The 14,124-nt window shown below is 36.7% G+C and overlaps 1 protein-coding gene across 2 annotated transcripts in view; it reads right to left on the bottom strand.

The window, feature by feature from the left end:
- The window catches only part of pard3ab (par-3 family cell polarity regulator alpha, b), a 228,054-nt gene that overhangs the window by 169,508 nt on the left and 44,422 nt on the right, over positions 1-14,124 (bottom strand). For both annotated transcript variants that reach the window (XM_049478959.1, XM_049478958.1), the window contains exon 2: positions 13,602-13,703. In XM_049478959.1, the coding sequence (XP_049334916.1) occupies positions 13,602-13,703 (102 nt within the window). The remainder of the gene's footprint in view (positions 1-13,601; positions 13,704-14,124) is intronic.

Genomic DNA, 14,124 nt, shown 5'->3' on the forward strand with positions numbered 1-14,124 from the left:
ATTGTAACAGGCTTAGATTTAGATTATAATAAATCTTCACAGAGGATGATTAGTGTTTACAAGTGTGCACAAGTCTTCAAAGAGGTAAAACCCATTTTTAGTCTGGTGAAAATGAGCAGTATAGCTTGTGTTACCAACTAATTAAATAGCAAACATAACTAATCAATTAACAAGCCCTCACTGAGGTGAGCTGAGAGTGTTTTACAGCAGGAAAACACTTAAACAAGCAGCAAACAAGTATGATAGAACCACAGAGCAAAGCTAGAGGCAAGTTCTTGAAAAGCCCATTCATTCAACCCATTGACAAACTCTTTTTAGAAATGAAATACCAAATATGGGCATATGAGTGCTACAGAATGAGGCACAACTGCAGTGGTCTATAGGAATGAGTGTAGGACAACCCTAGACATCACTGCATCACTCTTCACTCATCCTTTGAGACACTGTCCAGTAGAAAGAACTTCATATTGGCCACTGTATCTACTGAAAGGGTAGATGGGTACCCAGAGATTTACACTCATTAACCCCTAAAAAAGCCTTGTCTCCTCTCCAGGTTAGAGGTTTAGTTGATACCAAAAAAAGTTTTTTTCTAGTAAAATGACATTTATATTCTGAAAATTTGAGGGTTTGAAATCTCCTAATCTCCTGCCTGTTTTCTCTCTACTTCAGGTTTGAAAATAGATGTAAAAACTAGACAAACATAACGAAACTAAAGTTTTGATTCGTATTCAGGAAAATGTTGATTTTATAATGAAGTTCAGGAAAGAGACAATTTTATGATTTTATTCATTATATTTTGACATAAGCAGATTTACTTAAATATTTATTTTTATATATTTTTTTACAATTACAAATTATGCTTTTCAGTAATGTTCCTTATCAAACATAAAAGCTTTTTATGTAACGCTGGAATAGAAATCCTGGCCTGTTAAAGGGTTAACACACATTAACACAAAATGACTTTATCTAGAGCAGTGAATTTCATCTGGTGGGTCGTAGGCACATTGTTTTATATATAGAAAATATATAAAAATGACAAGTAATTATGCTCACCTGATTTTGTATTTGTCTTTTATATTGGGAAGGAAAAAAGAGACAGAGAGAGTTTCTTACTAATGTACTCTGAATGCAGAGATATGCAGAGAAGTGAAATATTTCATTTTGTGGCCTTATTTATTTTGTGCACTTTCGATATTTTGTTTTACTGCAGTAACTTCTGCACATGTAGTTGTCCTGTTCCTCCTCAATTTCTTGCCAAATATTACTCATAAATTCACTTTGCATGCATATGTATGTTAAAACGGGTTTTTAAAGGCTCTTTTTCAAAAATTAATTAGTTTGATTTATTTGATATACTATAAAAGTGGACAGTGACTTAATGACAATGAGAAAATGTGGTTGATAAACAATTTTTCCCTAAAAGTTCTCAAACAGTTTATCAGCACTCTGGGATAGCTGTAGATCATCTACAGAATGACTTATTTAAAATGTTAAGACCCTGCGCTGTGCTTTTTATTCATTTCTACATTTTGATTACTGTGTGATTCAACACACCTGAAGCTAAAAGCAGGGGCACCACTTTAAAATAAGACTACCTTTATAAAGCATTTATAAATGGTTTACAATAAGTTTATTAATGGTTACTAATTAGGTTGTAAATGCCTTAAAATCATGAATAATCAGTTATAATACATACGTAGAAAGGGCAACAATGATCTGTTGTTTGCCAAATAGTGAACCCACAGCCATCTATATTGTTGCTCTTTCTATGTATGTGTTATAACTGATTATTAATGATTATTAAGGCATTTACAACCTAGTTATTAACCATTAATAAACGAATTGTAAACCATTTATAAACTCTTTATAAAGGTAGTCTTATTTTAAAGTGGTACCAAAGCAGGTCCTACCAAAACAAACCAGAGCTCTCTATATGTGTGTGTTTATTCTACTACCAGCCACCAGAGGGCAGAGTGATCCTACAGGTCAGCAGCAGTGTCCTGTGGGGTGCAAGACTCAAGCTCAGTCTTGATCACCAAAATACAGCATAAAGACATTGTTATAAAAATTGTAATACCATAAAGTCGTATTATAATGGGAGACTGTGCTGCTTTAACCAAAAACGTAGAGCTGTATGATATTAGGAAAAGATTACATTGCTATATTTTCGTTTTGTGATAAAGATTTAAATATTTTTAAAATAAGTACGGGAATTCAATTAAAATTTAGCCATTAAAATGTAATTAAACCCTGCTAAAACACAGCATGTCTTGACATGTGACTGTTGAGGTTGTGTCCAATGCAGTTATAATGCCAAAAGGATCAATTGTGCAGCCCTAGCTAAGTGGTCCAGCAGGCTAAGTGCTGCCACTATCATCAGGAGATCGCAGGTTAGAATCCGGGTCATGCAGTTTGCCATCAGCTGCCAGAGAGAGTACAATTGTGTGGGTAGATGACACTCTTTCCCCTCATCACTCCTAGGGTGATGTGGATCAGCACATCTGTGAGCTGATGTATCAGAACAAGTCGCTGGGTTTTTCTCCAAGCGTTAGCGCTGTGATGCTAATGAGTGTTTATGCATGTATATGTGTTGTTGGTTTGTGAGAACATTTGAAAGGCTTTTTTTTTATTATTTGATTTTGGTCACTGAAGTTAGGATTAGTGTTAAGAGTACAGTAGTTGTAGTATAAATTAGCTACAGTTATAATGCACACTGAAAAATAGCAAAAACCAAAGTGTGTATGTGTGCATGTGCAGACAGTATTCATTGATTAACTCAGGTCACAGCTCATGCACTTATTCCAGCAGTCTTTATGGGTTCTGACTTCATTGATTAAACTGGGAGCAGAGCTCCTGCACTGTATTACTGTAGTCTTTACACTGATTACCTGCCAAATCAAATACCACCAACAACGACATGACTACTGCTCCCAATCAATATTAACCAATCAGCATGGACAACGATCTATACCCGCAGACACAACAACCTATACCCGCAGACACAACAAACAACAAGCAGTACCTGCAGAAACAACAAGAAAATATATAAACACATAACACCATGGACACCAATGACAATCCAGAGCCGGGACCAGGCCGCAGACAGAGAGGCTTAACCAACCATCTGCGAGCTGCAAAGAGACGTTACCTAGATACCAGTGTATTCAGACTGTGTCTGTCCCCCGAGTCAAACAAAAACATCAAAAAACTAAAACAGTAAATCTAAATAACTTAACTTATATTAAACAATCATACCCAGACTGTAGTACTAACATTTCAAGCCTAAAGATTGGTTTACTTAATATTAGATCTCTAAATTAAAAAGCAGTTCTGGTGAATGAAATGATAACTGATCAGAAATTCGATGTTCTGTGTCTGACAGAAACCTGGATTAGGCCAAATGAATATGTAGCATTAAATGAAGCCACCCCTGCAGGCTATAATTATATACACAATCCGAGATTGTCCGGTAGAGGAGGTGGGGTCTGCATATTTTTCCAAAGTACCTTAGTTAGCAATCAGAAACACTATGATAATTTTACTTCTTTTGAGTTTTTTTTACACCAGTATAATTAATCCAGTTACAAAAAAGAATGCATTTTCTTTAATTAATATCTACAGACCACCAGGGCCCTATTTAGAATTTTTAAAAGAATTTAGTGATTTTGTCACAGACTTAGCAGTAAGTAATGATAAAGTGATTATAGTTGGAGACTTCAACATTCATTTCGAAAAATTGGATGATCCATTAAAAAAGGCATTCACATCGATTTTAGACTATATAACAATATAACAGGACCTACTCATTACTGTAATCATACTCTGGATTTAGTTTTGACCCTGGGTGTGAGCATAGATATCCCGAATATTCGTTCTCAAACCTCCGCAATTTCAGATCATTACCTTATTTCATTTAAATTACATCTCAGTCATAATATATGTACATCCCCTAGCTACTCTGTAAAACGTTCAATTACGCCTTTTACAGCCCAACAATTTACAGATAAGCTTCCTGATTTATCAACTCTAATATATTCTCCTATAGACCCAGTAGAACTAGACAAACTAACCGAAGGTTTAGAAAATACCTTTCGCTCTACCTTAGATGTTGTAGCACCCCTTAAACATAAAATAGAGAGACAGAAAAAGCTCGCACCGTGGTACAATGATCAAACTCGTACCTTAAAGCAGTTAGTTCGAAATTTAGAGCGTAAATATCGATCAACTAAACTGGAAGTGTTTCACTCTGCGTGGAAAGACAGTCTTGTTAAATATAGAAAAGAACTTAATAAAGCCCGCTCAGCATATCTGGCCTCACAGATCGAGATAAATAAAAATAATCCTAGAGTTCTTTTTAGTGTTATTTCCAAATTAACTAAAAACCAGGCAGGTACTGAACCTCAGATTCCAGCCATTCACACCAGCAACGATTTTATGGACTTCTTCAATAAGAAAATTGAAAACATTCGGGATAAAATTAAACAGATAAATGTTACATCCTCTCTGTCATCTGGTCTGGCTGATCTAGAACAAAACCCTGTTACTGAAGTTAGGTTGGAAGTCTTTAACCCACTTCCACAGCTAGAACTAGAGAAAATTATCTCCTCTTCAAACAGCACAACCTGCACACTTGATGCAGTTCCCACAAAATTATTAAAGCAGGTACTGCCAGATATAATTAAACCTCTGTTAATGATAGTAAACTCATCGCTCGCCCTGGGCCATGTACCCAAAGCCTTTAAAACTGCTGTAATAAAACCTCTGATCAAGAAACCAAATCTTGATCCTACTGTACTGTCTAACTAAAGACCTATTTCAAACTTACCCTTTATTTCTAAGATTTTATAAAAAGCTGTAGCCCAACAACTTTGCTCTTACCTGCAAAGAAACCAGATCTATGAAAAATTTCAATCTGGATTTAGGCCTTATCATAGCACTGAGACAGCTTTAGTTAAAATAACAAACGATCTACTTACAGCTGCCGACCAAGGCTGTGCTTCCCTACTGGTACTTCTCGATCTGAGCGCAGCCTTCGATACAATAGATCATACTATCCTTTTAGAAAGATTAGAGAACATGGTCGGTGTAACTGGAACTGCATTATCATGGTTTAAATCATACTTAAACTGATCGCACCGATCAGTTTGTGAGGATAAATGATGTGTCTTCCAGTTATACCAAGGTAAGATATGGAATTCCACAAGGCTCTATATTAGGGCCGTTATTATTTACATTATATATGCTCCCACTGGGCAAAGTTATTAGAAAACATGACGTAAATTTTCATTGTTATGCGGATGACACTCAGCTCTTCATATCAGCCAAACCTGATGACAGAGTGAGATAATTGAGGATTGTGTAAAAGATGTGAAATTGTGGATGTCGCACAACTTCCTCCTATTAAATAGTGATAAAACAGAAGTTCTCCTATTAGGCCCCAAAGCTGCTAGAAATAAATTATCAGACTTAATGCTAAATCTGGCCGACTTCTCCGTCACACCTGGTTCAGCAGCTAAAAACCTTGGAGTTATCATAGATTCAGATCTAGCATTCGATAAACACATATCTAATGTTACTAGAACAGCTTTTCTACACCTACGTAACATCGCCAAGCTAAGAAATGCCCTATCACTGCATGACGCAGAAAAACTAGTCCATGCCTTCATTACCTCAAGGCTAGATTATTGTAATGCGCTACTGTCTGGATGTTCCGGCAGTAACTTAAATAAACTTCAGCTAGTTCAAAATTCTGCAGCCAGGGTCCTTACTAAAACTAGAAAATTTGACCATATTAGTCCAGTACTATCAGCACTGCACTGGCTTCCAGTCAAATTCCGCATAGACTATAAAATTCTCCTGTTAACGTATAAAGCCCTACACGGGCTCGCTCCTGAGTATTTACGAGACCTCATCTCCTATTATGAACCACCACGATTACTTAGATCTCAGGGTGCTGGTTTCTTAGTAGTTCCTAAAATTCAGAGGAGCTCTGCAGGAGGAAGAGCTTTCTCTTATAAAGCGCCTCAACTCTGGAATAATCTCCCCGAATATGTTCGGGACTCAGACACAGTCTCAATCTTTAAGTCTAGACTGAAAACTTACTTGTTTAGTTTAGCTTTTGGTAATTAATGTTTTTCCCTTTAGATAAGGCTGCAGATTCAGGGGTTCATGGACAGAGGAAATTGTGGTAAACTGAGATGCTGGTGCTGTTGTTCTCCCACTGCACACGGTCACTCAGGTTTGTGGACGGTGGAGTGGGTGGATGCCAGTGTTTCAGGGAGCCTCCATGTCTATGTTACCTTCTGGCTCTCTGCCTTTAGTTAGGCTGTTTTATTCAGTTCTGCCGGAGTCATTTGCCACACTCTGATAATGTTTTATATTCTCTGTTTTACATAAATCCAGTAAAAACTAATTCCATCTCTCTGCCTTCCTCCGAGTTACTGACTGCCCACCTGTCTGACCCGATACCGATGTTGGACCCTCAGGCTCTGCTCCCTCCGGGTGGGTAGATGTCTGCAGCACAGGGCGTCTGTGAGCTGATGTACCAGAGCCGAGCCGCTGTGCTTTCCTCCGAGCACGCCGTCTGCTCGGTAATGCTGCATCGGCAGCAGCTCAAAAAGAAGCGGTGGGGTGATTCTCACGAAATCAGACTAATGAGGTGGCATTAAGGAGTGTGATGAACAGGTAAATGCTATCAATTTGGGAAACACTGGTTTATAAACATCTCATCAAAGGCTATATTGGAAGTGATTAAAAGTAGACATTGTGATATTTTAAATTATGTATTTTTTATAATTTAGTGTGAAATTCTCAGTACCGCAACGCGTCCATTGCTGAATCTCGGCTCTTCAATTACACAATTTTAATATTTAAAATAAATAAATAATAAAAAACTTAAATGTATCTCATAAAGTAAATTGTTACAGTCAATAAAAATGTATTACTTGGAATTCATTGGTAAAAGAAAAGAAAATATTTAGAACAATAACTTTGGTCAGAACCAATGTTCTCAGCCTCCGCAACAATTTTCAAGCACCATTTAAGACCACAAGGAACAGAAAAAAAACAGCCATTTTGAGAGGGGGGACACCTTTTAGTATGACACCCAAGATGGCTACCAGGTAAGCACCTAATTTTATACCTCTCCAGATAAATGTTAAAAACTTGGTTGTCAGCGAGCATACACAACTTTTTGTTTCTCATTACCGAAACAGCTAGTTTTTAATGTTTAAAAAAATGAAAATGTTATTGTGTTTTGGGAATTTTTAAGGTTTTTAAAGTCTAAATACAAAAAGCTAGCAAAAGTTTAGCCAGGCATCATGGTGGCCCCACAGAGATCAAAGAAGGTTAAGGTCCCTCATACTCCGCAACAGCCTTCTCATACACCGCAACAATTTAAGGCCTGTTGCGGTAGAGAGATTCACTGTTGCGGTAAAGAGAAATTAATGTTTTAAGTGACATGAACTTATATATATATATATATATATATATTGTTTCATAAAAAAGCCTTTATTTACTTATAATAAACAATATATAAAACAATACATGATGCAATTTCAGATAAAAAACAGATTTATGTAGCAGGGCAGTGACACCCATATAACTTCCGCATAAGATATAAAAATAATATATAAAAATAATAATAATAATAATATATATATATATATATATATATATATATATATAATATAATTTTCATATATATAATATATACATTTCATGAAACAACTTTTATTGTTATAAACTGTTAATAAAGGTTGTTTCATGAAATTTATTTTTATAAACTTTTATTGTTATAAACTGTTTATATGTATATATATATATACACACATTTTATGAAACAACCTTTATTAACAGTTTATAACAATAAAAGTTGTTTCATGAAATGTATATATTATATATATGAAATTTATATATATACACACATATATACATTTCATTAAACAACTTTCTTTAATTTTATCTTTAATTTTAATTTAGTTGCACATTGATGTTTACATTTTTCATGAGATTAATGCTTAATACAAAGATGTTTAATGAGATGTTGAATTGCTTGTTTCATACTTAAATATTTAATTTCAATTTAGTTGTACATTGATGTTTATATCTGTCATGAAATTAATACTTAATAAAAAAGTTGTTTTATGAGATGTTGAATTACTTATTTTGTATTTAAACATTCCATTTCAATTTAGTTATACAGTGATGTTTAAAGTTTTAAGGAATTTATGTCTAATGAGGTATGTTGAAATTTGTTTTATTAAAATACACAGTTCAAAATAGGATATTTTCACAGCTTGAGTCTTACTGAGAATAATTTTCAACAGCAAATACCACATTTTGTTCAATATTACTACTCCATACAAAACTCAAGAAGTACATCATTAGAATTTGTTATTTATTCACAGCATTCACACTCTGTGTTTGTTGTGTAAAGTGTTATTGTTAATTAAGTAGGAATCCTTGTAATGACTCTCTTTACCGAAACATTGACTCTCTTTACCGAAACACCATTCTCTTTACCGCAACACATATTTATTTACTAATTATTTTACTGTTATAAAACAAATTCTAGTTTATAATGGTATTTGGATAAATTGTATTTCTTCATAGGTCATCTGTACTAAATAAGAAATTATACATGTAATTTTTCAGTTAAATATCCTGAAAAGACAGGACATGAATCATGAAATCTGTTGCGGTAATGAGACAAATCATAAAATAAAAAAAAATGGGAAACTTATAAATATAATATTTTCTGGGTTATATACACATATGAGCACAACTGTTAATAATATCTATTTAAAAAGTAACAAATGTGTAACTTTTAAACCATATCTGTTCTGTGTTATCATGTTGCGGTACTGAGAATGTGTGTGCTCTGACTGACTAAAATGGTGCAAAATATACAGAAAAAAATTATAAAATTAAAAAAAAAAAGTATTTCTAAAAAGTTCAGACCCTAGTCTTGCATAACAAAAAGAAATTTTATATTTAAATGCCTTTTGAAATTTTTCAAGTGTGAACCCTTTTAAATCTGTTTTTCGTGAGAATCACCCGGTGGCTGACATCACATGTATCGGAGGAAACATGTGCTAGTCTTCACCCTCCTGGTGTGTTGAGGTATCACTAGTGATAGGGGGGAGTCCTAATGAATGGGTTGGGTAATTGGTCATGTAAATTGGGGAGAAAATGGGAAAAATTTGAAATAAAATTATAAAAAATAAATAAATAAAAAAAAACAGTGATTAATTCAGCTCGGAAATACAGTTAGCGTCGCCAGTTAGCCATTGCAGCTAATCCACTACACTACATGTCAAAATAAAAGTCTCCTCCGCAACCAGTGCAAAAAAAAAAGGCTTTTACTTAATATTTAACGTGTTTAATATTTAACTTTTTTTATTTCACTACTACACGACAGTTTTATATCAGTTTTATATCGGAATCGGATCGGAGCTGAAAAAAAAAGTGTATCGTCCCATCACTAGTTTAAACCATCTGGAAGTGCAATCAAACTCCTGAGCTCCTAACCCGTCCAGTACCCCTGACCCCCCAACCACCCACCCCCCACCCCCAACCTTCACACTGCCAACACACACTTAACCACTAAGTCATCTTCAAACACAGAGGAGCACCACATGTGTGAGTCTCACAAACACACACACACACACACACACACAGGATAGCAGGCATACCCCACATACATCTCCAGTGCCCAAAGTACCCCCTGAACTCCGCTGAACACACCCCAACAAGGCCGGGAATCTGGGGCAGGGTGTGTGTGTGTAACCTCTGATGAGGTCAGGGGTATTAATTACATTTAAGGTGAGACGGGCTGGGAGTGGCGAGACAGACAGACAGACAGACAAAAACAGACAGACAGACAGACTAAGTAAAGGAATATAGCATGCTACCATTTTAGAAAGCAGGAAGAGGAATATGTGTTTGTGTGTTCGTGTGCACGAGACAAAGATAACACTTGGATACATTTCAAGGCCAAAACTAGTATTTATACCTACTTGAGTAACAAATCTTCCCATGCAGGGCTGTAGAATAAGTACAGCTAAAAGTTATCGATTAGTCAAAATAATCAACCGTGCTGACTATAAAGATTTGTTGAATCCAAATCGAAAACGTGCTGGGGCAGAAACACAGTGGTCTTCAGTATACAGTCATGTTACGCACTCAGTATACAATTATACACTTGATCTGTGTCTCCAAAAGTGCATATATTACCGTGTGAGGTTAGCATGGCATTGTCGCCATGTTCCAACCTCGTCCAGCATCGCTACCCCGGTGTTAGTCACAAGTAAGCCTGTCACAATAATTGCAATATTGATTTATCGTACAATAAATAAACATGACCTTAACAGTTTTTGATAATCGTGATATCGCCCACTGTGTTCATTTGTATGTTTATTCACATATATAACAGAGAACAGTATTTTAGCCAGTTATGCTTCAATATCTGTGACTCCATACTCACAATGTGGACTAAAATAGGCGAAGAAATAAGTATATCATTCCCAAATTAATTATAATAAATTATTGATTTAACTTTTATTGCCTTAAAAAATCTGCTATTGCTTTTTTATGCTATTCTGTAGCATTTTATAGTCTTAAAATGACAAAAATATTGTGTATTGCAATTGTTTCTGAGACAATATAAAAATCTTATTGTGACAGGCCTAGTCACAAGCTATGTTGATCAGGGCTCTTTACAGCTATAGGGCCCAATGATTTCCATGATGCAGAGACCACAGAAGGAATGACCGAACTGATGACATCATACACTTTACACCGTTCTAAAACATCTAGTTTATTTTATATTTTGAAAGTTAATACAAATTATGTTCACTCTATTTTTTGTATTTGTTTAACTTGATTTCCTGATATTCCCACAAATATACTCAAGACTAGGGCTGGGGCGACGCGTCGACATAATCGACGTCATCGATTACGAAAATACATCGATTTGCATAACGTGCGTCGGCGCGTCGTAAATATGTTAATTAACACGGTAACATAGAAGCATAGAACTATTATTTAATTAAAATGATTTTTAAGAACAGCTAAACACAGTTCTGCAAGTCAAACGCGGAGGAGTTCACGTGCGAGAGAGAGAGAGAGAGAGAGAGAGAGAGAGAGAGAGAGACACACACACACACAGAGAGAGAGAGAGAGAGAGAGACACAGAGAGAGAGAGAGACTCTCTGCTGAATCTGACTCCCGCTTCGCGGACAGAATCGGCACAACACCCCCGCTGTAGAACTGCGGTAGTGAAAACAGCTACAAAAAAACGCCAGCGGGCATCTAAAGTTTGGGAGCATTTCACGCAAAAGGGCAACAATGTGGTCCTCTGCCATATGTGCAAAAGGAGCACTTGGAGCGCAAACATCCAGGAGCACTATGTCAACAGGGTCACACAGTAAGTTACCGTTTACATCAGGGTCTCCGCGGGTGTCCTTAAAAAGACTTAAGGCTGTCTACCAAAGGTTTTAAACCTGCCACAGGCAGAAATTATACATTTTTGGTTTATATTTGTGCATGGCATTTCGCAGTTTCCAGAAACAGTAGCATTATTCATAAGTTCAGGTGTTTAGCTAAGCTAGCTGCCTTAAGTTATTTTAGCTAGCGCCGTCGGCGCTGCGGTGTTACACCGTTTTCTGTCACCGTCGGAATTTTGTGACCAGTGCTCACGGTTATGAGCGTTCATTGGCAAAACGGAAGCTTTCTATACCTACACCTTACCCTCAGCCCTAAACTGAACCGTTTTGGCCAGTCGGGGTAAACATTAGAAACGAACACGTTTCGAATCGGCCAGTGCACCGGTCTGCTGAGAACTACTTGCCCGTGGTCACAAAATCTAGCGGTCACAGAAAACAGTGCAACACACGGTTGTGGTGTATGGGAGCTTACCATTTTTAGCGTTATAGATCTAAACGTGTTGTACATGTAAGTGATTATAAGTGTGGGGTTTGGTTTAGTAGGCTTGTGTTGTTGTTGTTGTTGTTATTATATATAAATATAGTATTTTATCGTTTGCTTTAAAACGTAAAATAATAATTATTTAAATATGTTTCTCAATAAATAGATTAGTCGACTAATCGAAAAAAATAATCGTTAGAATAATCGTTTAAAAAATAATCGTTAGGGACAGCCCTACTCAAGACCTACCATCATTTCCAGGCTATAAGTCACTAATATGTGAGTGGCTAATATGTTTTTTTTTTTTAAACTGTAAATAAACAAAAGGGCTTTACGCACCCAAACAAACTGTTTTCAATAAAACAAGCCTGTAGATTAATACAGGACTCGACAAGATAAAGTATTTGCAGCTACTGAATTGTGCATTTAAAGTGCCGCTCTGAGCTGAGTGGAAGGTTCGGATGAAAAGCGGCAACAAATAATTTACCGAAATCGCCCTAATGCGAAAAGCCACTTTTGCTCAAGTCTACTAATGGATCCTGACAGCGTGGAGCAGTAAGTTCATGCTAAGTAATGTTATTTCTGTATGTAGTCTATTTAACTAACAGTTTCTGTGTAACATCTTTCTGTGTAAACATATCCTGTCATATAATGAGGATAACTGTGGCTTATAGTCAGGTGCGCTCAATAGCCTGGAAATTATGCCACTTTCTTTTTAAAATACAAGTTGTGGGGGGTTGGGGGCTGCCACTATGTGCAGGAGGTCGCAGGTTCGAACCCCCGCTCCTGCAGGTTTGCCATCAGCTGCCGGCACACAGAGGGAGCAAAACTGGCCCTGCTCCCTCCGGGTGGGTAGATGGCGCTCTCTCCCCATCACACTTAAAGGTGGCACCAGGCGGTACGAAGCGTCTGTGAGCAGATGAATCAGAACCTAACCACTGTGGTTTTCTACAAACGCGCTGTGATGCTGCTCAGGCAATGATTCATCAGCAGAAGCTCCAAAAAAAGGGGTGATTGACTTCACACGTGTCAGAGGAGGCGTGTGCTCGTCTGCATCCTCCTAGGGTTGCAGGCGCCACTGGTGATAGGGACGCACAAAGGGGTGGGACAATTAGAAAATCAAATTGGGAGAAAATGGGGGAAAATCTGAAATAAAATTCTTAAAAAATTACAAAAATAAAAATTAAAAAATACAGCTAAACACTAGTGTATATATAAAATCCTAAATATATGACCTACAGCTTAAGGCTCTGAAAGCAAGGCTTGAGTTTCTCCTGCTTCGCACAGACAGATCTAAATTTTATATGATTTATCATATGCAGTAGACAGACAGACAGCAGACAGAACAGTATGCAGTAAGTACCGCAGCCGGTTTTACCATAAACCCAACAACTTCTCTCCTGTATGATCTCACATCACATCAATCTCTTCAGATTTTTAAACTATTGTCACAAACCCCCCAGTGAGGGATCTCTATTGATCGTGTTTAAGTCAGCAGATACAGAGAGGTTCACTCAGCAGACCAGTGCTGCTGTTCGTTGCCCACGCACTGATAAAACATTTGTTTTGGTTACCTGCACATTAAGAGAAATATTATGCAGTTTCTTGTGGCCATGTGTTATTGACGTGTTTGCCTGCACACATAAAAAAACAAAAAAAAAAACAGTACTTACCCGGTCCTTATCATCTGCAACATCACACAGAACATCATCCAGATCCAGAATGCCTCCATCACCATGCTCCAACCTGTGCACCTGCACCCAGTATCCTGCATCCTGAACAACAGAGAGACAAAACATTTACTAATAATAATCTAAATTATTCACGCACTTTACCACTACGCCTCGACAATGAAAGGTAAATTCAGACAAACAATAGTTCTCTGCAGATTTACTGTGATCCAAACAAAGGGTAAAAACTACCACAGGCCAGTTTTCCTCTCCCACAACAACACTTCCTCAGATTAAGATTAATTAGCACATTAAAATGACCACAAAATTACTAACTGGGCAAGATTCCAGTATTTCTGAATAATTTATAATGCACAGACAGCGTGACTGCTCATCATCCAGATGTTCCAACTCATTTACTTGGAAACTAAAATATCTCCAAACTGCCATGTAGACACCTGTCTTCTGGACAAGCTTGACCATTTTACTCTTCAGTTCATCTTGTTTAATGAGTCCTAATGGGCCT

This window comes from Astyanax mexicanus, chromosome 4, assembly GCF_023375975.1.
Source record: "Astyanax mexicanus isolate ESR-SI-001 chromosome 4, AstMex3_surface, whole genome shotgun sequence".
In the NCBI taxonomy this organism is placed as follows: Eukaryota; Metazoa; Chordata; class Actinopteri; order Characiformes; family Acestrorhamphidae; genus Astyanax; species Astyanax mexicanus.